The 23,873-nt window shown below is 42.5% G+C and overlaps 2 protein-coding genes across 2 annotated transcripts; one reads left to right on the forward strand and one right to left on the reverse strand.

Annotated features, from left to right (window-relative positions):
• Positions 1-1,029: 1,029 nt before the first annotated feature.
• LOC133139172 (probable protein BRICK1) lies at positions 1,030-2,947 on the reverse strand. The gene is made up of 3 exons (XM_061258539.1): positions 2,747-2,947; positions 1,728-1,810; positions 1,030-1,616 (listed from the first exon to the last, which is right to left on the reverse strand). Exons 1-3 carry the CDS (start codon positions 2,862-2,864, stop codon positions 1,590-1,592), a joined length of 228 nt encoding a protein of 75 aa, XP_061114523.1. The 5' UTR covers positions 2,865-2,947; the 3' UTR covers positions 1,030-1,589.
• A 2,550-nt stretch (positions 2,948-5,497) lies between these two features.
• LOC133139420 (ubiquitin carboxyl-terminal hydrolase 4-like) lies at positions 5,498-20,066 on the forward strand. The gene is made up of 22 exons (XM_061258948.1): positions 5,498-6,002; positions 7,366-7,493; positions 7,851-7,981; positions 8,725-8,851; positions 9,621-9,766; positions 10,027-10,088; positions 10,336-10,482; positions 10,581-10,686; positions 10,815-10,988; positions 11,245-11,403; positions 11,543-11,767; positions 12,181-12,264; positions 12,548-12,642; positions 13,081-13,263; positions 13,567-13,805; positions 14,088-14,342; positions 14,536-14,606; positions 15,247-15,362; positions 15,615-15,764; positions 16,531-16,634; positions 18,321-18,409; positions 19,428-20,066. The coding sequence occupies exons 1-22, from the start codon at positions 5,854-5,856 to the stop codon at positions 19,551-19,553; spliced, it is 3,066 nt and encodes a 1,021-aa protein (XP_061114932.1). The 5' UTR covers positions 5,498-5,853; the 3' UTR covers positions 19,554-20,066.
• Positions 20,067-23,873: the final 3,807 nt, after the last annotated feature.

Genomic DNA, 23,873 nt, shown 5'->3' on the forward strand with positions numbered 1-23,873 from the left:
TCCCATAGACATATATGTCTATGCCCTGGTCCTGGAGAGGTCCTGGTCCGCCGGTTTTTGTTGTTACGTTGCGCTTTAATTAATCGATTAAAGCAGATGATTACATGGTTAACTCACCTCCCCTGGTTACCTGGGTCTCAACAGGGGGCTGATTTTAAGGTGAAAACAAAAGCCAACAACCAAGTCAAGTATTGCATCTCTTATATAGGCGCACATACCAAATGTCCACAAGCAGATTGCCTTAGTCCATCTATCCATCCATTATCTTAACCCGCTTATCCTGAACAGGGTTACAAGGGGGCTGGAGCCTATCCCAGCATACAATGGGCGAAAGGCAGGAATACACCCTGGACAGGTCGCCAGTCCATCGCAGGACACACAGGTTTCTCTCACACACTCATACCCATGGGCAATTTAGACCAATCAGCCTAACCTGCATGTCTTTGGACTGTGGGAAGAAACCAGAGTACCCGGAGGAAACCCACACGAACACGGGGAGAACATGCAAACTCCACACAGAGAGGCCCAGGCCGACCGTGATTCGAATGCAGGACCTCCTTGCTGTGAGGCGGCAGTGCTACCCACTGCACCATCCGTGCTGCCAGATTGCCTTAGTTCGCATCAAAAATCATTAAAAAAAATATATATATATATATATATTCTCAACTCTTCCAACTCTTTAACATTAGCTAGCTGGAATTGCCACTTCTACAGTCTGCGTTTGAGTGATACTAGCCTTTTCTGTTGGTGCTGGTACTCAACAACTTGAGTTTGGAATTAAATAATGTTCACTGAACATTGAGTTGATAACTTCCAATTGATGATTAATTACAATTACAATTCATTATGAAGGCAAAGCATTCATGGTCTGTAAATCCACATAGTTATATTGCTGTTACAGGATAAGTTATCCGTAAGCCTGTTAATGTATTTCTCAACTGATGACTGCAACCTAGCCATTAAATTCATAATCAAATTGCCTAAAACTGCCTAAAATATCAGGCAAAAAAACAACCATAAAACTTGACATCTATTTTCTGTTTTTCTTTAATCATTTTTTTTGAACAAATGAAAAATGTATTTATTACACACATACAAGAAGACATAAAAACAAGACTGACATTTTATAAAGAAGCAGACAATCCACAGGGTAGCCTTGGCACTTGGAGATTATTTTTCCCAGGAATTTCTCAGTTTCTTCAATGGGCATGTTTCAGACAGGAGTTAGCATTTTGTAACATTCGCATTCATGCAAGAATGTGAGGGAATAGGGACAAATAAAACTAAATGGATGCCATACTATAGCACATATTGTGAGCTTCTGCCCTCCAATTCATTTTTCAAATAATCTGTTCTAAATACTGTGTGTGCTTTATATTAAGAAATGCCAGTTCAAGTCCTCAAAACGGTTCCAGAACAGATTAACACACTGCATCACATGGTCACTGAGATGAACTCTGCAGTGGTCCCATACAAAGGATTACAGATCTAAAATGTACATTAGTATTAAAATAATTAAATAAAATGGAAAAACAGAAAGTCTGGTAGTCAGAGCTGCACAGATGTGACGTCCTCTGTCCATCACTGTTCTAGGTCAATGTCTCCCCTTTTGTTACCTGCAGATTGAAAGAGATTGAAATTGATTTATATTATTTCTTCCGAGGCAAACGCATATTTTACAGTATTCCAGTTTTTACATCAGGTAAGAAACAGGTCACCACCCTTACCCTTGCTTCAATATATTCAATTCTCCTCTCCAGTGCTGTCAGTTTTTCATTCAAAGTCGCCAGGCGAGACCTGCAGGACATATCTAAGTAGGGACAAAATATATTGCAATATACAGTTAAGGCTAGATCAGTTGTTGATTTTACATAAGTGTAAACCTATATACATTAGCAAATCACCAGCTAAAGGTTCAGTATATCCAGTGTCAAAACCTATGCTTTCACCCCGACTAATCTTTCAGTAGCTGAACAGAGAACGATTTGAGGAACAGTCTCAAACAATTTGAGGAACACTCTCAAAACAATGAAGTTTGCCGGCTTAGAGCAGTTGTTCTCAAACCTGGTGCTGGGGGACCCTGTGTATACTGATTTGAATTCCAACCACAATTGCATTGCCAGATTGTTAACAAGCTGCTCATTTCTCTCTATGATGGTGTTCAAAAACCTTAATTGAGCAAAGGATTATCTAACAAAAAATGGGGTTTCCTGGGCTAGTAGCACTGAAACGCAGACTGTAGAAGTGTCAATTCCAGCTAGCTAATGTTAAAGAGTTGAAAGGCAATTGCTTCGTTACAAAAGGCAGCACTGCTATTAATCAGAACGAGCACCATTTCCAAAACAAAGCTAAGTTAGTGAAGCAGCATGTAGCCTAATTAAACGTGATTACGTTATTGGAACGACGACATGACACAAATACCAAAACGGGGCGTCAAACAATAACTCGCTATATTTTGCAAGTTACACTTAATTAACCTGTTCCACAGCATTAAGAATAGCTATCACAGCTAGCAAAGGTGAGCTGAATATGAAGCTATGCGATAATATTATGTCGACAACAACCTAGTTAGCTACAAATAAAAAGTGGTTCATTAAAAATAACCACTTCCTGAAATATGAACAAACACGAATGAATGTGGCTAGCAAGCTAGCGAAGTACTAACGTTACTGTTCAAAGACTGGTCTTGTGAATATGTAACATATCTCGGTGTACATTTTATAAAAGTAATCAATGCATTCCTCACCGAACGAATTCAAAAAATCTGCAATTTTCTTGATACTGCTCGTGATAACTTCGATATATTCCCGATTCGCCCAGTCCTGGTGAATTTCTCTCTGCACTGGATCTTCCTGGCCTGCCATTTTCCTGTACGCCACTCCACGCAGTGGCAGCAAGCAGGCCAGCGCCCTCCAGCGGCAAGTAATGCGTTATCTCTATGCAACAGTGATCTCTACCGATCCTCATGAGCAATTGGGCATGTGAGCAGATACTGTGCAAAAATCTTTCTCTTCGTCTCTGTCGGTTTCGTGTCAACCTCTGGAGACAGCTGGCCTTCAAAATTCTAATTTTATAACTGCACATAAAACATTATATATTATCTACTAAAATTCCATCATTTTCGATATTCATGTATTTAGATTTTTACATAATAATTATCTTGTGTAGTAGGCTATATGAACATTCAGAAACATTTGCACTGAAAGTTCTTTTACTGCTATTTGTAAGCTATTTTACAGTAAGGGAACATCATAGGAAGGAAGGAATGCTCTGCTAAAGATAGCGATGAAATGATAACAAGCTTCCTATGATATGGTTGCATCACCATTTGCAAGTTGCACACAGGAGCAAAATGCACATTTATTAGCATACTGCATCTTTGTGGTTAATTGTCATGAAGTGCATTTTTAGATCATACAGTCCTGTACAGCTATTTTTTATGCTTTCCCCACAAGGTACACAAACAATCCCTTGAGTGACAATCTAATTTGTGGATCATCAAATCATGGTTCTCCCCGACAGAGAACTGCTGGTATGAAGACAGTCTGGCCAATGAGTAGCACTAAATGGCAAGTTAATTACCTGAGAGGAAAGAAAACCAGGGCTGGATTTGGATACAAGATCCAGATTTGATAATGGCTGATTTACAATAATTATGTAATTCCCTTTGTAAATAAACCCCCATGGGTTACCTTTCAGAAGAGACAAGAATTATGCCTGTTGTCAAAAGGGTTAAAGAATAGTAACTGTTAACTAATAACTAATTTTGGACATGTCATTTTCAAGCTTGTGTTAAGAAAATGGGGTGGTTACTAAGGGTTTTTTTCATCCATACACATTTACATATACACCCTCAGTTTTACTCCCAGCTCTGTTTGTTCCAATTCCCTGAATATCAATATCAATATGATATATTCATATCAGTCTGTATTGATTCGGTAATATCATATGCCATGTGTGTACCGCTTATGACTGATGAGAAAAATCCACTTAGCAACCCCCCACCTGCAACAAAGCTCAACAGTCTCTCAAGATGTAAGTGTGCCACCTACTGTGAGAGAATAGCAGAGAGAGGGGGAAATAAAAGCAAAGGTTGGAAATGCAGTTAATACATAAGGACCTAAGGATCCAGTGACTGGTCACACAGAGGGTGCTACAGCTGTTCAGGGGTTTGGTGTGGGCCTATCCTGGAGGCTAATGATCTGTCTGTATATTCTACAGAGATGGTAGCTTGAAGTAAGCAGATGAAGTAAGGCCAGACCGAGTAGTCATATGCTCTGATTCAGCTGCAGCATTAGTGAGTCTATGCTCATTTTAGACATGATGACTATCTGTTTTTCATGGGTGCCTGCTTGTGTTGGGGTGCAGGCGTATGAGAGGGATGACATGTTGGCAAAAGCATGCTAGGGCTGAGCTTATGGTGTCAGTGAAATTTTGGAAGTTGGAGATGAAGGCATGGTGGTGCAGTCCCAATGGCAGGCCTTGTGGGCTGGTGAGAGTAAAGGGAGACATCAGTATAGGATACAACAGACAGCAGGAAGTAATTTGAAGGGCAGTAGGCAGAATGTATTAATGGCGGCTATACTATGTTTGAGCCACCTCATTCCCGGGTGAGGGTCAGCAGACATGAAATGGATGCAGTATACTAGGGCACTCAGGGATAAGTGGCATTCAGCCAAAGTATCTGCTGGAATGTTTTAAAGATACTGGACTATATTCTAGGATGTCCCTTTCACCACAGTTAAGGCTAGAATTATTATTATGATTATTATTATGATTATTATTATTATTATTATTATTATGATTATTATTATTATTATATACTTTATTGAAAATCGATAACATCTTAGGTCAAAACATTAAAATGAGAAGAAAACATTAAAATGAACATTGAAATGCAGCTAGTCAGTGATCCAGTCGGTGGCGGTATGCGCCACATGTAACCACAGAAGTTCTGTGGGTGTAACCTGCCAATAAAAACTAATGAGAATGCAGGGGACGCCAAGTAATAATACATGCATAGAAAAATAAACGTTGATTTAAAAAAAATACATCAATAGTATAAATATGCCTATAGTATCGCAAATACACACAATGATAGATGGCAATACAGAGTTTACACATCAATCAAGAAATGAATCCATAAATGTAGAATATAGGGAAAAAATAATGTGGGGAAAAAAGATCAGAAATAGATTTATCAATCTAAAAAGTTAAGTATGAAGAAAAGATTCATATAATAAATAATAACAATAAATAATACATTTTGATGGTAGCCTGGCAATTCGCGCAGTAGTAAATACTTGTTTATGTAGCCTACTAGCAGGATGTAGCTATACAGTATTTGGCATTATACCTACCTGATTACTAGAGCACTTGCACTGACTACGAAACAAGAGAAACATCTGTTTGGAAGTCAACTCGCCTATGGTCGACTTTAGTTAGCCTATCACACCAGACACCGTCAGTTTAGGAATAGTACGATGTAAAATAGTTCTTTTCTCGGATTTGGATCACAAGGGGTGCAGAAACATCAACGCAACGCACGACTCCAACTGAGCAGCAGCATCAGCAAGTAGCCTACAGAACGAAGTCAGGCACATATGTTAGCTACACATTGTATAGCTGACGTTAACATGGAAAAAATAGCATCTGCTGAACCTCCTCTTAGCCAAGCAGTTGGAACATAGACATTAATGATAATGTAGCCAACCAGCTGTGTTCAGTTTGCTACTGTGCAGCAACTCGCTTTTTAGACGATTTACTGTTTAGTCGTATTGGCGTGCTGGTTCCCGTGACTCATATCCCCATTTTATCCGCGCTCTCGCTGCACTAGCTCTCAGACACAACACAATGTCTGAAGGCGACGGACCTGAATCGGGTAGCGGGGTAGAGCCCGATCCAGAGCCGGTTCCTGCTCAGGTTCACATACCTTCAACCGACAGTCAAAAACAGATTATTGGAGCACTTGTCAAGACACCTCTCCGTAAGGGAGACGAATGGTGAGAGTGCTATTTCTACAGATAGCTACTTGGCTAAGTCAGCAACCGTAGATACAGGCCTGTGGAATCGTAGCCTGGGAAACCGGATAATACGAGGCAGGAAACAGTGGGGTTTAGTTCGCCGGCTAGCTAGCTAACGTTACCTACTGAATTTGTTCCGTAGGGCAAGTAGTTAATAACCAGTGATACAAATGATAAAATAGTCAGACGATTATTCGTAGTTAACTTTTGTTCTTGTGTAACGCAGTTAATGTTAGCCAACTAGAATGGAGCCTTTGTGTAGATAATCTTAACTGTTATATGAGCTAACTTGCTAAAATGAAACTAGCCTAGCTGCATCCCATAGCCTCACCGGGTTGAATTGAGTTAGCGATAGCTAACGTTAGCTAGCCGAGAATGGTAACTTAAGGGATGTTTGCTAGAGGCCGATAGCCAAGTCACCAGTCGTTGGCCATTTCGCTTGGTAACTTACTGGATTCGTTTCAGTTGTGCCCAAAGACGAAATGTAAAATGACACACAAACGTTAGCTAGTTAATTAAATGGCAAATTTGCTACTCCCGTCATGTAAAGTGGGTAACAGAAACGGATTCATCACTCCCTTACCCGGCGCATGATGGCTAATGCTAACTAGCTTACATAGCTAACTAGCTGAACGATATAACGTTAGCTAACGTTGATATTGTCTACATAAGTACGATTAACTTTGTTTCCGGGAGTTTTGGAAAATGGTTAACTATAGCACATCTAACCAAATTAGCTACTTTTATTTTAGCTAGCTAGCGATACGTAGCTAACCTATTGCAGTATGACAGTTTATGGAATATTGCTTGGTGGAATCTTATCTGTGTTTTGATGTGGTAATGTTACCTCGATAATATTTGGCCTGCTTTTTCCCCTCTGCGATTTCATTTGGTAGCTCGATTACTAGCTGGTAAAATGAAGTTGTTAAATTCAGTTTAACTAACTTTAGCTAATATATGACATATAACTTCATAATTCAAGACGAAACCATTAGGTAAATTAACGTTAGCTGTGTAAGTTACTAATGACCCAATGCAGTTTTGCTAATCATGCCTGTTTGTCGGGGGAATTCAATAAATCCGACTAACAGGTTTTTTCAAGGGAGAAGATCCCTTATTTAGGTATAATTAGGATATTCAAGCTTTATTTTAACTGTGACTCAAGTTTAGAATACTTTGCCTAATGCACTCTTAAGTAATTGAAAGTGTTCATGATAAATAATTTGACTTCCATATTCTGAGACCTTAATGATAAAACTATTGAAATATTACGATGGAGTGAAATTATGTTATTTATTTTCACCTACAGCTTTATATTGTCGTGTGGCTTTCTGTCTTCCAGGTTCTTGATTGACAGTAGGTGGTTTAAGCAGTGGAAGAAATATGTGGGATTTGACAGCTGGGATATGTACAATGTTGGAGAACAGAACCTCTATCCAGGGCCTATAGACAACTCAGGACTCTTCTCAGGTAATGTAAAAAAAAAAAGTCCATTCTGTCCAAAGAATGTCTCAAGCCACTAAACCGCCCACTTCTATATTCAAAAACTTTACCAACAATTGGATGAACATGAATATTAATCTGTAGGCTATCAGAAAAACTTCCTGATTGCATAGTTTTATATACGATTTGTGGAACATTAAGATGAACAAATCCCCTCTTACTTTTGATTATATACTGTTGGATCATAACCTTGACATAGGTTCCAAGATGGTTAGCATACTGCATTTGAAAGACAACACACAAACTAATGGCCAAAAGATGAGTTTAAATTAATGTTCATTTGAGAAGACGCTTCCTGGGGCTTAACGTCTATTTTTGCCACAGACCAGGAGTCTCAGTCCTTGAAAGAGCACCTTATAGACGAGCTGGACTATGTTCTGATGCCCACTGAGGCCTGGCAGAAGCTTGTCACCTGGTATGGGTGTCTGGAGGGACAACGCCCCATTGTCAGGAAGGTAAGTTAAGACATGTGATGTGTCATGCTCTAAATGAGGGGCTGTGCTACTTGAGTGCCGAGTGTCACTCCATTTCAAAAACTTAACTGTATATTATCTGTAAAAGTCACAGGAAATGTAGGTGAAGATCTATATTGTAGTATTTTAGGTTGTATGTTTTTGGGTTGATGGCAAAAGTAAAAACTATTCAATATGATCTATTTTTCTCCCGGTCCAAATTATTGAGGAATGAAAATATTAATGCATGAAAAGAGCCCTTGCTGACTTGAAAGCAGGGGCACACAAACTTTGTGTGTTGGTTTATGTCTCTGTTGTAATAAGGGTAATTGTAAGCATTCATTTTAGGTATTTTCTAATTATTGTTTTAAATCAATTCATGCTTGGCCTTTTGTCTTTTATTGCTTGTTTTTTTTCTTTTCTTTTTTTGTTCTTACTCGCTTTTTTCTCTTTTTGGGGGTTTTTCTTACTTGATTTTTTTTTCCCGACTATGATATTACAATTCATTATATTACTGCCTTTTATCAGGTGCCCTTATCCAGTGTTACAGTTAATGCAAAATGCATATGATTGTTGTCACAGTGTTTTGGGATATTTAGTCTCTTTCACCTGCCCCAAGCATGATGCTTAACTTCAGTATTTTCGCATGAGAATGTGTGTGAATTTTCCTTGCGAGATGTGGTGTTTGGGGTTTTGTAGAACGTTGTAATTGCCTTTCTCTTCGTGTCCGTGCTCCCTCTCGCTAGGTGGTGGAACATGGCATGTTTGTGAAGCACTGTAAAGTGGAGGTCTACCTGCTGGAGCTCAATCTGAGTGAGCACAACAACATGGAGAATGTGGTGATGCGCCACTTCAGCAAGGCCGACACCATAGGTGAGAGGCAGGAGAGAGTGCTGTTATCACTTTCATCATCTATCGTAGAGTATTTGAGGGTGAATGTAAAAGAATGCGAGAGACTGCGTCATCTTCATGCTAGTTTGTAAGCTGAACCACCATACTGGAAACCCTGAAACTGGAAATTGGTAATTTAAATAAAATTTCCTTTGTGGATTAATCTGGAATGCTGCATGTCTGAATGCCCATTCTACCCCTGCAACCTCCTCCATGAATTCTGGAGATGTTGTTAAGCATAGGATTTGTGTACTTGGGTGGTCTGGTGCTTGCTTGGGATGGCAACTTCTGATTAAAGAAGGGTGCAGTCTTTGCTGATTTTTGCCACTTTAACTCCAACCATGGTGTTGGAGGACTGTTTCTCTTATGCGGCTGCTGCAAACAGAATATGCTTGATGTATTAGTGGAGTGGCCATTTACCATGATGTAGCTGACTGCCCTCTGATGATGCTCTGTGAGACTATTAGTCATTCACACAGGCAGAGTCAAGGTGATGATGATGCTGTGGAGCCTATCAGTGCATTATGAACCAGTGTTTTTTGCTGAATACCCCTCTTTTGATCCCAAAAATAACGTTGGTTATCTATGGTAATTGGAGCTCCAAGTGAACGGACCCTAGGCAAGTTGCTTTGGCTAAAAGCATTTGCTAAATGCCTTGCGAGGTAGTATTTGCACAGTGCAAGTAAATGGAACTCTCGAGACAGCATGTATAAAAACCTGGAATATGTATCTTTCCTTGTCCTGCTCACAGACACAATTGAAAAGGAGATGAGGTCGTTATTTAACATCCCCGGGGAGAGGGAGACCCGCCTGTGGAACAAATACATGAGCAACACGTATGAGCAGCTGAGCAAGCCGGACAGTACGGTGCAGGATGCTGGCCTCTTCCAGGGCCAGGTAAGGCACCGCATAACCTGCTTAAATACTCGGGCCTCGATCATCGCCGACTTAACCAAATCTTTTTAATTACCTGAAGCTCAGCTTGCAAAGGTCTTCTTTGGCAGAGTGATGTGTGTTTGTTTTAAGCTACTCTGATTACTCTGGTTTATGCACCGGTAGCCTGTGTGAATGGTAGTTCCTCATGGTAATGCTAGGCCAACCCTTTTGAAAAAAGCCACCACGTTCCTCTTCACTTCTGCTTTGTTCTGGACCCTCAGATGCTGGTGATCGAACAGAAGAATGATGACGGCACATGGCCCAGACAAGCCCCCCATTCACAGTAAGCTCCTCAGACCAGGAGGCCTGTTCATCCCTGTGCTGATTTTATTGTCCTTATGTGCGTCAAATCATGGATTAGCCCTCAACTGCTGGGATTGATTGCTTTTATTTGACCAGTACCACGAATTACAGAAGTCTGTCCATTATCTGGCTAGATTAAACTAAATTGAAGCGCAACGAAAGGGGCCTTGATAAAAGTGCTCACAAAGCAAATTTCAGTGCTCTCTTCCTTCCTGCTGTGCTCTCAGGTCCAGTATTGTGTCGTCAAGGAATTTCACTACCTCTCCAAAGCTCTCCTCCAACTCCTCAGCCACCATCTCTTCAACCGTGACCAATGGCGACAGCAGCAGCAACTCCATCTACACCCTTAACAATAGCACCTCCTCTGACAACAGGTGAGCACGCTCCGCAAAGCTTTTCATTTTCAACATGCAGCGGGTTAGCAACGGACTAACCTGAGTGAACCCACTGATGATCCCGTGTGACCTCACAGGTTGGGCGGCTACAGTTCCTACAGCTCATCCTACTACCAGTCGCAACCAGGTCTGTGTGGCCTTAGCAACCTGGGTAACACCTGCTTCATGAACTCCGCCCTCCAGGTAAACCCATTTATTCACCCATGAGCGTCATTGTGGAAAACAGCCGCAAATACGTATGGTCAGTGCTGATGTGCATAAACCGGTTCTGCTGCCATTGCTTTTAATTCTGCTACCCCTTTGCTTGCCAGTGCCTGAGCCATGCCTCCCCACTCACAAAGTACTTCCTGGACGACCAGTATGAGGCAGAGATAAACCGGGAGAATCCTCTGGGAATGCGGGGGGAGATCGCCGAGGCATACGCTGACCTGGTCAAGCAGATGTGGCTCAGCCGCAGCAGCTATGTGGCTCCACGCAGCTTCAAGGTGAGGGACACGCCCTGGTCTTCAGACATGCGGCTCTGGAGTGAGTCATGATGGGCTTTGGGATCTCCTTGTGCCTCCAGGTAGTGTGTATTACGCATAAAATGTTATCATTATTGTGAATGCAGTGTTTATCTTTCAGAAAATATAAGTTTGACTGGGTGTATGGTTTCGAATGAAAGCCCTTTTATTCCTTATCCGGCAGTAATACCGACTAGCATGAAAAGCCTGTAATGAATTGAGTGCTGTGCGTCCCCAGACCCAGGTGGGCCGCTTCGCCCCGCAGTTCTCAGGCTACCAGCAGCAGGATTCTCAGGAGCTCCTGGCCTTCCTGCTGGACGGGCTGCACGAGGACCTGAACCGCGTCAAGAAGAAGCCCTACCTGGCTCTGAGGGACGACGAGGGTCGGCCAGACGAGGTACCTGTCTTACCCTCCATGGTCCGAGGGCTCTTAGATACTTGGTACCTTTAACTGTAAAGGACTATTATTATGCATTTTAGAATAATATCCTCCCAGGTGCTTACATTGTCTTCCTTTTTTTTTTTTTTTTTTTTAGATAGTAGCCAAGGAAGCCTGGACTAACCACCGCTTGCGCAATGACTCGGTCATAGTAGACATCTTCCACGGCCTCTTCAAATCCACTCTAGTCTGTCCAGAATGTTCCAAGATCTCGGTGACCTTTGACCCTTTCTGCTACCTCACATTGCCCCTGCCCATGAAGAAGGATCGCACAATGGAGGTGTTCCTGGTCTGTGCAGACCCCAGATCCAGACCTGCACAGGTAGGACCCTCAGCCAATGCCGTCAACAGTATCACGTGCTACTCTGGAATAGGTTGGCTCAGATCGTCTGAAATTTGGTCAATAACATTGTTAACATTGATTACAAATAAATTGTTGAAAACACTATATGAAGTACTTCAACATTTTAGGCACCAGTAAAACCGAGTGAAGTGTTTCAAAAGGAATGTATGTTCTCACCAGGAATTGAAACAAAATTCCTTTCATATTGCTGAACATTTTGATTAATAACATGGTTTTCCTGAGAATTATCAAAGATTACAGGAATTCCAAATTTTGCAGGTATCTGGAGACTTAATATATATATTGCCAATGTATGAATTTCACGGACATAATTCTTGTTTCACTACATTCCTGTTGGATCTGCAGCACAGTAAACACTCTTTCTGCTCCAGTACAGGGTGGTGGTCCCTAAGCTGGGCTCTGTGGCAGACCTCTGCAGCGCCTTGTCCAAACACTCCGGAATCCCTTCAGAAAAGGTGAGGGCACCGCCATTTTCTTCCTTAGGAACCTGAATTGTGTCCTCACATTGGGCCATTTCTGATTTTACCCTTTCTACACCTTGTGTAATTTACATTGATTTAGAATTCTCAGCATATAAGAAAAGTTGAACATGGAGTGCTCTTTGTTTTTGAGTGGCACACAGAAAGGGGAAGAGGCAGCACAAAATGACTGTTTGTTTTAGAAACGGGATATACTGAGCCTCTGATATTGATGTACAATGCTGAGCGAATGTTCGAAAGGCCTGCGTTGTTTTTCCAGATGGTCGTGGCAGATGTTTACAACCACCGATTTCATAAAATCTACCGGAAGGACGATGGCCTGAACAACATAATGGAGAAAGACGACATCTTTGTGTAATCATGCTTTGCCATTGTTTCCCATTCTGCAGCATTTGAAATAAAGGAAATGCACGTTTAAAATGGAGGAAGTTAAAGATCCTTTCAGCAGCCTCAGGGTGAAATGGGCGCTTAGTGTTGCGCTGTTAATAACCCAGTATGTCTCGTCAGAGGAATGCATAGTCATGCAAAGTCAATGGGTGTCAAATTTTCTTGTGGAAGCAAAACCGTCCTAGTCATACTTTACACAAGGATATTATTTACATGTTGACTTTGTACATATGAAATGGGGGGGAAAAGAGAATACTAATACAAATAATTGTCAAATGAAACCTCTAATTATGCTTGAATGCTCTGAATTAACTTGATTTGAGCTATGTTTGCATACTGTCCTACAGCCTGTAGTTGGCAGTGTTTGAGTGGATCTGATCTTGCGCTCTGCTCTGTGTGAAACAGATACGAGGTGGGAGAGGAGGAGGGGGAAACGGTCAATCTGCCCGTGTACTTCAGGGAGAGGCACAGCAAGCACGCGGGCGGCTCCACCGGCGCCCAGCTGTTCGGCCAGCCACTGCTCATCACCGTCCCCAAGCAGAACCTCCCTGTTGACCTGCTGTATGAGAAGGTGCTGGAGAGGATTGGGTACGGATCATCCAAACCAAAGATAAATCATTTATTTGCCTTAATTGCTTCCCTTCCCATTGGATCCCAATACCAGGTGTTATCAGTTGCCGATTAGCGCCACAAAATTGAAGATCTTGCCCTTGGGTGGAAGCCAACAACATTCCTGTGTCTGCCTGTCCAGAACTGTTGGAAGAGCTTAAACTAGAGTTGGGTGGAACACAGTTGAAAGGAGTCCAGTAAATGGTGTCCAGTGAGATTAGGTATGGCGAGGCGGTGCGTTGGAGGCTTGCCAGGTGACGTGCTTTGGCGGCTGTGTTTCAGGCGCTACGTGAAGCGGCCGCAGGGATCTGCTGCCTGTGAAGGAAAGAGTTCAGCATCAGCCTCCAGTAGCATCGCCAGCCACAACCAGGCAGAGTCGACTGCATTGGCCAATCACAATGCAGAGCTCGGCGGGTGTGGTAAAAGTCTATCGGAGGGGGCATCCAGCAGTGGGCGGTGCACCAACAGCAATGGCCAGCAGGGGCCACAGAACTGCAATGGCCCCAATGGGGCATGTGGAGGTAAGGATTGTTCTCCAGAGACCAGAGGCCTAGATGGTTACATAGCACTTAATGTATCAATTTAAGCCATTGACAGTGCTGCTACTGTAACTGCACGGTGGTTTCATTGGTCTGAATTGGTTCCTGATACTGGCAAACCCTGTGGCTGTCCAGAAATGAGAACCAGAGTGCTGTGAGGAAAAAAAGTACTTCCTTTTCATTTGGTCTTTTTAAGCTCTTAATATGGCGGTACCTGTTCCTCTCCTTCTCTGTTGACCTATGTTAACTGAATGTGTGTGACAGATGAGGAAGAAGCCATGGATCACCAGGTCAGCCCGGAGCCGGAGTTCAGCCAATCAGATGACTCTGTTGGGGGGGAGGAGGAGGATGACGATGAAGATGAGGACGAAAGCGAGGACCTGGATAACGGCCCGTCTGGCAGCGCAGCGAAGTCTGCCAACACTGAGCCCAAACTTTTCTCCTTCAGCATGGTCAACTCATACGGGACGGCCAACATTGGTCTATTGCCCAGCGATGGCAACACCCTCAAAATCAACAGTAAGTCTGTCCTCTGACCTAGGACTCCAGACATTAAATGAGTATATTTAAGTGAATGAAATGTATACACCCATTTAATTGATGATCAAAGATGTATTTAAAAAATCATCTTGGTGTATTAATGTCAAAAGACGTGAACTGTTTAAGATGCAAGCTGATGGTCATTGCTGACCAGAGCACTCTATGTCAACAGCACATTCCACTGTTGCAATCAACTGGGACTCTGACATGAGAAAACTCTATTATGATGATCAGGAGGCAGAGGTAGGTACGGTTGTCTAGTGGCTGCTCTTGGGCAAATATCCTTGCTCATATATAAATAGGTTGTTGGATAATGTGTGATTGTTGTTGGGGGGCACATTTTATTTTATTTTGTGTATGTTTTCTGTGTATTATTATTCTGTGAAGCACAATCAGTTACTTCTGCAGGAAATGTGTTGTATGAATAAAGTTTCACTTTTAAAAATAAAAGTAATGTGATCAGGTTTGAAAGCTATACATAAAACAGACCTGATTACAGAGAACTCCAACACGGGTCAGAGTGAAGTTTAGTTTCCCTGTGCCTGCTGTGTGGTCAGGGTCAGGGTCAGGGTCAGTGTCAGATGCAAACACCGAGCCATAGTTTCTGAATGGAGGAGCGTCAGTGCCTCCCATACTTTGGGGTCCCAGAGAGGCATTTTCTACGCTCCGTTTTCACATTAGTGTTAGTTACCCAATTGAGACCTAGGGAACCAGGTAAGCTGAGTTAACTGATCAACTGCTTTAATCGATCTGTTTGATACTGAGCAACCCACAATATCCATCAGAGCCTGCAGCTCAAGAACCAGGATTGCTCTCTTGTGTGATGTTACAAGCATTTGGTACCTGAAACTGAGTTCCCTGTTCATGTTCCATTGGCACCCAGGCCTATGAGAAGCATGAGAGCATGATGCAGCAGCAGAAGAAAAAGACCACCGTAGCCCTGAGGGAATGTATCCAGCTCTTCACCACCATGGAGACCCTGGGAGAGCATGACCCCTGGTGAGCCAGGCATCAAAATGCTCATCTTCACACTTGCTCTAGTGTCCTCTTTAGCTAGCCTGCTGGAAGAAATGAATTATAACCAGCAGTTTTTCAAGAGGAATGCAACTGGTTAATGAGCAGTGCATTGCCGTCATCAGCTACTCAGCTGATGTGTCACGGCGTTTTCTTTTATGTTTCATTGGGATGTTTGGTGCTTTATAAACAAGTATTCCTTCTTTTGGAGAGTGTTAACATTGGCTATTCGCACAGGTACTGTCCGAACTGTAAGAAGCACCAGCAGGCCACCAAGAAGTTTGACCTGTGGTCCTTGCCTCGACTCCTGGTGGTTCACCTCAAGCGTTTCTCCTACAATCGCTGCTGGAGGGACAAGCTGGATACTGTGGTGGACTTCCCTATCAGGTATCAGTGTCCATCTGTCCACATGTCCTCCATTAGTGAGATAACTTTAACCATAACCCTATTAGAGGCAATAGTCAATCTTGGAAGGCATTCATTTATTTTTGATTTATGGTCTGTGATTTGCTGTTTTGTTCCTTGTAATATTGTCAAAACAAATAAATGTTTTTTATTTTTATTTTTTATTTTTTTTTGCATTAAAAAAAGCCCTATACACTCTCCACTTCAGAGGGCACTTATCAACCTTAACCTGGGGGACAAAAAAAACCCCAAAAAACTGTTGAGCAAAACGGCCTGTCACTTCCCTCTTATTTGTCGTTGAGTTCGCATGATCGGGCCTATGTCTACTATTCAGGTTATACCAGTATACTCAAATGGATTCATCTCATTACAACCTCCAGGAATGTAGGAAAATCTGCATGCTCAGATCGTACTCCTGACTCTTATGCTGTATTTATAAACAGTTTGGTGTTTAATTCCCTTTGATCAAAATACTACAAATGAATGGCTTAATGTAATTAAGCTTAAAGTGACATTTTCTTAACTGAAAATACATACTTTACTAACCTTATTCACATGTTCCCTGCTCAAGGGGGAATTTGTTTGAATCGGTGCAGTTACAACACAGCATTGCTTAATATTGGTCTTTTTCTCTTGGGTTCATATCCTTATTTGACAGAATGAAATTAAGCTGGAGGAGGAAAGGAGAGAGAGGAAGGAAAGATAAATGCAGAAATGTAAAACAGAAAAATTGTGTGTTCCTCCCCAGAGATTTGAACATGTCGGAGTTTGTTTGTGACCCGAAGGCAACACCCTATGTTTATGACCTTGTTGCTGTATCAAACCACTATGGAGGCATGGGTGGAGGCCACTGTGAGTATGCTGTCCCCAGGGCTAATTCCCCTGCTTCATTATTTCACTGTGTTGTGAATACGGAGTGTTGGGCATTAATTCACTGAAATATACCGTTTTATTAAAATACAGTGGTATGCACATTTACGGTCATGTTTTATAACATAAGTATAAAGGGGCTATGCTTCTAAATTCTACGACTGGCAGGATTTTGTAATTTTCTAAATTATGATGTAACAACATCATTGTGCTCTTATAATAACATAATAATACATCATGTCAAGAAGAGGCCATTCAGCCTGTCTAGGAACTTCCATTTACCCACAAACTAGTGTGTCTATACTGCATATATCCATCCCACCCAGCTTGTGCTGTAACGTAATCACAGGCTTGCAGGTGGGTATGTCAAAGGAGTGCATGTGTGTCAGCTCTGGTGCTCTGCTCTCGCTGACACTATATTTGAGCATGCTTTTATGCATGCAGTCCTGTCCATTTATACAGCTCAATATGTTCTCAAGCAAGTTATGTTAAGTATCTTGCTCAAGCATACAACAGCGCTGCCCCACCTCCAAATCAGGCCTATAACATGATGTTACAAGCCCAGTTTCCTAACTACTAGATTGTGCTGTCACCGACCTTTGGTCCGGTTAGAATGAAAAGCTTGAAAGGCTTTTAGTTTAACTGGCAGCCAGTTGATTCATGACTTTTCAAAACTAGTCATACAGGCTTTCACCTAATCTTATCAAGGCATGTAACTGGCAAACTTTCCTTTAATCATTTAGACTTGTTTAAATAAAGTATGAGCCAATAGGATACAGCGAAATAGAGAGGGGCCTGTCCCTACTAACCTGTTATTTCAGTATTTCAGCATCTGTGTCTTATCTGAGAATGCGTACATCTTGCAGGTAGTTGGTAATTTTCTCTGGTTGTGGTTTTAGTAGTAGATCTAATGCAGGGCTGAGAGTAGGCTTTGGCTGCCATGCCATGCCATGGTTTACATCGCTGCTTATTTTGAAGGTGTTCTTTGCACTTAGCTCACTGCCAGGTTCCTACTGTGTGACAAATATTAATATTCCTGACAATCCTGAGTATGAAATGTCTTGCAACTTCGACTTCTGTGAAATGTCATTAGGGAGGGGTGATAGATTATCTGCTCAGTGCAGCTTCCATTTACTGGCAAGTGTAAAGGCATTATGTGTTCTCTGTCAGCACTGGCATCATAGAGAGCTCTACATCGAAGGAAGCCTGGTGCTCTAGTAGAACTGAAAGCAGGTTTTTTTTTTTTTTTTTAATGTCATTGTTTAACACCAATCCAAAAAAATCTGCTGTACAACTCAAGGATATTACACGTTTGTCTTTCCCATTATTTTAAACTAGTTTAGTTTAGCTTCCGATTTTTTTTTACATTCCGATTGAATACATTACGGGTAAAATAATAATAAAATAAAAGCAAACAAATTAATTCCAGACAAATTAATTTACACCCAGCTTTGGTCTCGTTTTGTCAAATTCAACACTTGCACGTAATAGTGAGTAATGCTAGTGCACAATACAGCATATTGCCATGTAGTGACTGAGAATACCAAGAAACCAGACAGGCAGGGCAAGGCCACTCCAGTTTCATTGCTAGTCCCTTCTCATGAAATTAAACCATGTTCAAGCCAGGGCAGATCATAGTTTGCATAGCAACTGATTTTATCTCTGCAGACACTGCCTTCGCCAAGAACGAGGTGGATGAGAAGTGGTATTACTTTGATGACAGCAGCGTCTCATCAGCTACAGAAGATCAGATTGTGGTGAGAACATTTGCTCTTTCCACTCCTGGCTCAATCATGTCATTGTTTGGATTCAAAAACTTTTCTGTGCTCCATTAATCCTGCCTGGTGCAATTGACCAACCCAGAGAACCTGAAAGCGAGGTTTGCACTTTTTGTGAGTGTTTCACAGGGGCGTGACTACGGGTTGTCTGCCCACCCTGGAGAGACCTGTGAGTGGGCAGTCCCCCGCAAATTGGCCATCTGTACCACAGGCAGGGGTTTAAATTTTAGAAAGGCATATTATCCTGCCCCAAATTGACAGGCAATTGCAAATTAAGTCATAGAAAACTGCAAATGAGCCCCGAGGGATGACATTGTGGTAATGCCACTGGTAGGTTTCAGTACATCAGACAAGCTCAGTCAAGTGTAGACAAGTATTTGAATCCAAACAAATTAGGTAAGTGAAATAGGACTGGCTCTTTTGCATTGTTGCATTTTGTATTGTTACTGCGTTCAGATTGGTGGGATATACTGTTATACTGTTTTGTGTATCGCATGGAAACTGGCCTGGGTCATTGACATTCTGCGTGATCCTGTCTGTGCTGATACCAATGATACAAAGATAGCCCTTCACCGGCTCTGTCTTATGAGTTGCAGAACCTCCTGGCTCATTTCCCTCTGCTTGGACTTACCCGTTTTACCACCTAATTTGACTACCTCTGACTGTAACCTGCCCAAGGCATTCTATGATTTGCTCGGTTAGATCCCCCATTACCTTTCTGTTACCATTCATTCCATCCAAACTATTGCCCTGTTCTGGCAAGATAATCCCCAACTACAGCCAGGTTTCTCAAGATGTCTTCCACCTGGAGAGTTTCATTTCCCCCTCCCCCCTCCCGGGGAGGCTTTATTTTTGTACGTTTGTTACGTTATTCTTGGGGTTCAGACCTGGTTTTCTGCCATAGTCGACTGTGAAGCTCTGCTCTCACAGCGCCTCTGTATAAAGCACTATCCAAATAAAGATGAATTGAATGTTACCCTTTTCCCCCTGTTCTTAGACGAAAGCAGCCTACGTCCTGTTTTACCAGCGCAGAGATGGGGAGGCCGCCAGCGAGACTCCTCCCTCCACCTCCTCCTCGAGCGGAGGCCCTCAGACGGCCGATGACCACATGGACACCAACTAACAGGCCCGAGAGGAGCAGGGACACGTGCTACAGAAAGCCCAAAAACACGCTCCTGCACATACCCACCTGTCTCACATGAACATGGTACTCCTCTGTGGCTTCCTTTTTATTTTTCTTCACATCGATATTCTCCAAAAGCAGGAAAAAAAAACCCTCACGTTGATTTGATTGGAGACCCAGAAGACCTCCCGGCTGGAGCCTGCAACCCGCCCATGACCCAGACGGGGACAGAGTGACGGACCCTATATTCCCACACAAGGCCCGCCATGATATTTAGAAGTTGCCTAAATGTACAGGTGAATTATACTTCTGTTACCAGATAGGGGCACCTGAAAATGATCTTTAAATAGCCAAATGCACACATCCTCTCAACCAAAGCATTGCAAGTTGTACAAGATTGCAAATTTGTGAATTGTATCATTGGTTTGGGGTAGGGGTTTGGGTGTGATATTGGAGCTGTACACTCCGTTTTAATATATTGTAATTGATGTTATTAAAGAACAGAAAATTGTGTGTACCTTGGGTATGTGTGTGCACTTGGCACACAAACATTGTCCCCAGAAACTAAGGACTTTGGGGGGGGGGGGGGGGGATTGTGTATCCAAGAGAACAGGGTGCTACCGCTCTGCGTCTGAAACAAACACTGCAGTGTGTCTTCTGCCCCTGTCCCTCCCTCAGCCTGGCAAGCTGCAGTGTAAAGAGGAACAACCTGTTTCTTCATGAGCGGAAAGATTCACCCGCTTGCTTAATGTAGGGTGCCTGTGTACTCCAGTTCTGTTTGCTCCATCTTACCTGCTTCAGTCTGGGACAGTGCCACTGGCCTGCTGCTGTCTGTCTAACACAGAAGCACCAACTGCCTTCCAGCATGGAGACCAGGATCTGGGATTGAGTGAATTAGGATCTTTTTTAAATGATGAGCATTAACTGGTTCAATCCCCTGATTCCTTTCACTTCCTTACAAAAACATGACATTTTAAAAGTAGTTACAGGACTGGTGGAGGTTTGAGTGTCAGGAGAATATGTGGTTTAAAGTGTGGTGAAGCCTGATGAGTTCTTTTGGAGGCAAATATTCATTTCTATCTTTTTGCGATGGACTCGTATGCTTGATTGCTTTAGCCTGTCTTCTGCTGTTCTGTATAAAAAAAAAATCCAGGGTTCTTTTCTGGGAATTAAAAAATAATAATACAATGCCTGCAAACACACTGGGACGATGGTCAACATTTGGGTGAGTGGTGCTAAATTGATTAAACTTGAAAATGCTGCTGTTGGAAAGAAAAAAGAAAAAAAGAAAGAAAAGAAAAAAACAACAAAAAAATCAATTGTCCGGAAGAGCTGGGACAGCACAGCGTTGCGCTAACCACACGGCATGGAGATGCATGAGGATGTACATTCGTGTCTTCACCGAGCATGGGGGAGCACTGTCACTGACGGCGTGCGTGCGTGCGTGACACGAGCACGGGAGAGCTCTCACTGACTGTGTGTGTGTGAGAGAGACCTGAGCATGGAAGAGCTCTGTCACTGACTGTGTGTGTGTGTGTGTGTGAGAAACCCCAGCATGGGGGGGCTCTCACTGACAGTGTGCGTGTGTGACCCAGCGGGGAGAGCTCTCACTGACAGTGTGTGTGTGTGACCCAGCAGGGAGAGCTCTCACTGACAGTGTGTGTGTGACCCAGCGGGGAGAGCTCTCACTGACATTGTGTGTGTGTGTATGTGTGTGTGTGTGAGACCCAGTGGGGAGAGCTCTCACTGACGGTGTGTGTGTGACCCAGCGGGGAGAGCTCTCACTGACAGTGTGTGTGTGTGTGTGACCCAGCAGGGAGAGCTCTCACTGACAGTGTGTGTGACCCAGCGGGTAGAGCTCTCACTGACACTGTGTGTGTGACCCAGCGGGGAGAGCTCTCACTGACGGTGTGTGTGTGACCCAGCAGGGAGAGCTCTCACTGACGGTGTGAGTGTGTGTGTGTGTGTGTGTGTGTGTGTGTGACCCCAGCATGGGGGGGCTCTCACTGACGGTGTGTGTGTGACCCAGCAGGGAGAGCGCTCACTGATGGTGTGTGTGTGTGACCCAGCATGGGAGAGCTCTCACTGATGGTGTGTGTGTGTGTGTGTGTGTGTGTGTGTGTGTGTGTGAGAGACCCAGCGGGGAGAGAGCTCACTGACGGTGTGTGTGTGTGTGTGTGTGACCCAGCGGGGAGAAAGCTCACTGACAGTGTGTGTGTGACCCAGCATGGGAGAGCTCTCACTGACGGTGTGTGTGTGTGTGTGTGTGACCCAGCGGGGAGAGCTCTCACTGATGTCCCCACCGTGGCCCTTCAGCGGAGGGAACCCAGCCACCGTGCCCAAGCTGCTGCTTTTTTTCCCCTCCCCCTCCATAAATCCTACAGCTGAAAAAAAAAAGAAAGTTCAATTCATTGTGCTTTTTATTCTTTTGGATTGTAGTTTTATTTGTTCTATTGCCTGCACTGTAAGATCAAATAGAGGTTATATCTGCCATAATGGATGTACTATATATGGGAAGACATAAAACAACACAATAAATTGAGTAAGAAACAAGTTTTTATTGTTCAAATAATGTTTCGGCCTGTTGGTTTGATTTCTTTACACGTTCCTGTGCAGAAGCCTAAAGATGATTTAAGCTTGGATTGCTCTGCAGGTAGTCTGGTTTTATCTATAGCACGGGGCTTAAGCATGCAGACATCTGACAGTGCCCAGTGGGTTTATTGCACTTTCTTGAAAGTTCATGGGGGAGGAATGTCTGTCAATGTTTGATATACACCCAATAATGGATGCCTGCAACTTGGAGCTAATATTTTACAAATGTAATGACAGTGGTCAGAGCACGTTGTTAACACTTGGATATTTATTTGTATTTTTTTTTTTGGTTTCATATTTCACATTTTATTTGACCGCCGCATTATTTCCTCAGGTTTCCACTAGAGAGAAACGTTTATCAAGAATTCTTTCCTGACAAAATTCTTGGGCATCCTAGGTACAAATTTTATTGGTTTTCCAGGCAAGTTATGTTCATAAATGGCTGAGTAGTTCACTGCAAATGTAAATTTGTGTATGCAAGTTAAAATAGTGCTGTATAATGGTATCTGTCTAGGCCAGCTGGTGACCTGAACATTCAAGTGACATTATCTGCAGCTGAATCTGACATGTTATCAGTTGATTACAATAATATTTTTTCCACTGAAACATAGAATGTACAGTCACTGAACCACAAACCACATGATATTTTTGTTTCGTTTTTAGTGTTGCTGTTTTGTTTGGTTTTGCATTAAAATTTCACATTCTGTGCAACAAAACATTTAGCCAGTCAGTTGTCATGTATTTTTCTAGATAATTTAAACAAGCTACAAGCAACTATTTGGCAAGTTTGTTGTAGTCACTTTCCCAGGTTGTTCAATTTTGTTGATAAATGTATCTGTATCATTCTGTAAGGTTCATGTTAATGTAAGGTAAAGTTATTCAGAACTTTGATCCAATACTAGCCTGTCTTAACTAAATTTGAGCACACTCATATATGGCTGTATTTAATTATGAAAACAGCCAGAAAGGTCCCTCTGCCATCGGGGAGCACTTGCACTGAAATGAGTAGCTATTGAAATGAAATGGCAGGCTAAATATGTGTTTAGCCTGAAAGGGTAATATTTTTAGCAGCGTTGTATTGAGCCAAGTGAATACAACGGATGGTTGGAAAACCCATCAGATTTCTACCAAATATTTTGGTGTGCCTTGTGTCCAATGGAACTTACGCAAGAATACATGAATTTAATTCTAGTGGCTTAATTTATTTTAACATACCTAGGATTGATTATAAGTGTAGCATTATAAGCCCTGCTTATTGCGTAAGCAAGAACCCTTGAGTTAGGTCTGCCTCCAGTGTATATCCGTGAACCCTTGCAGCTTTAGCTACAAGACACATTAATGTCCTGAGTGCATACTCCCTACAGCAGTACTTCTGTACTGTTCCTCATTTTGTTTGACCTTGTGAAATGAACTATAGAGAAAACCAAACTTAGCTCGTCACCAGGACTGGACGCATTTTGTATGTCTTCCTGATGGAATTATGTGTTTGTAATAAAGGTATTTCTATTTATTTGGAATTCTCAAGATCGCATTGTATTAATCATTAGGAAATCACTTCGGAAAAGTAGCTAAACCAAAAGGATAACTAAATTCTCCTTCATACGTTCAATTCATATTTAACGTGCAGAGGAAGTGAAATCTACTGTTATTGAACCATAACGTGCATGATGCCAGTTACAGGAAAATCTTGTTGAAAAACTTAAAGGCAAAAACAAAACCGGTACTTGG

Source organism: Conger conger, chromosome 10, assembly GCF_963514075.1.
Source record: "Conger conger chromosome 10, fConCon1.1, whole genome shotgun sequence".
NCBI classification, from domain to species: domain Eukaryota; kingdom Metazoa; phylum Chordata; class Actinopteri; order Anguilliformes; family Congridae; genus Conger; species Conger conger.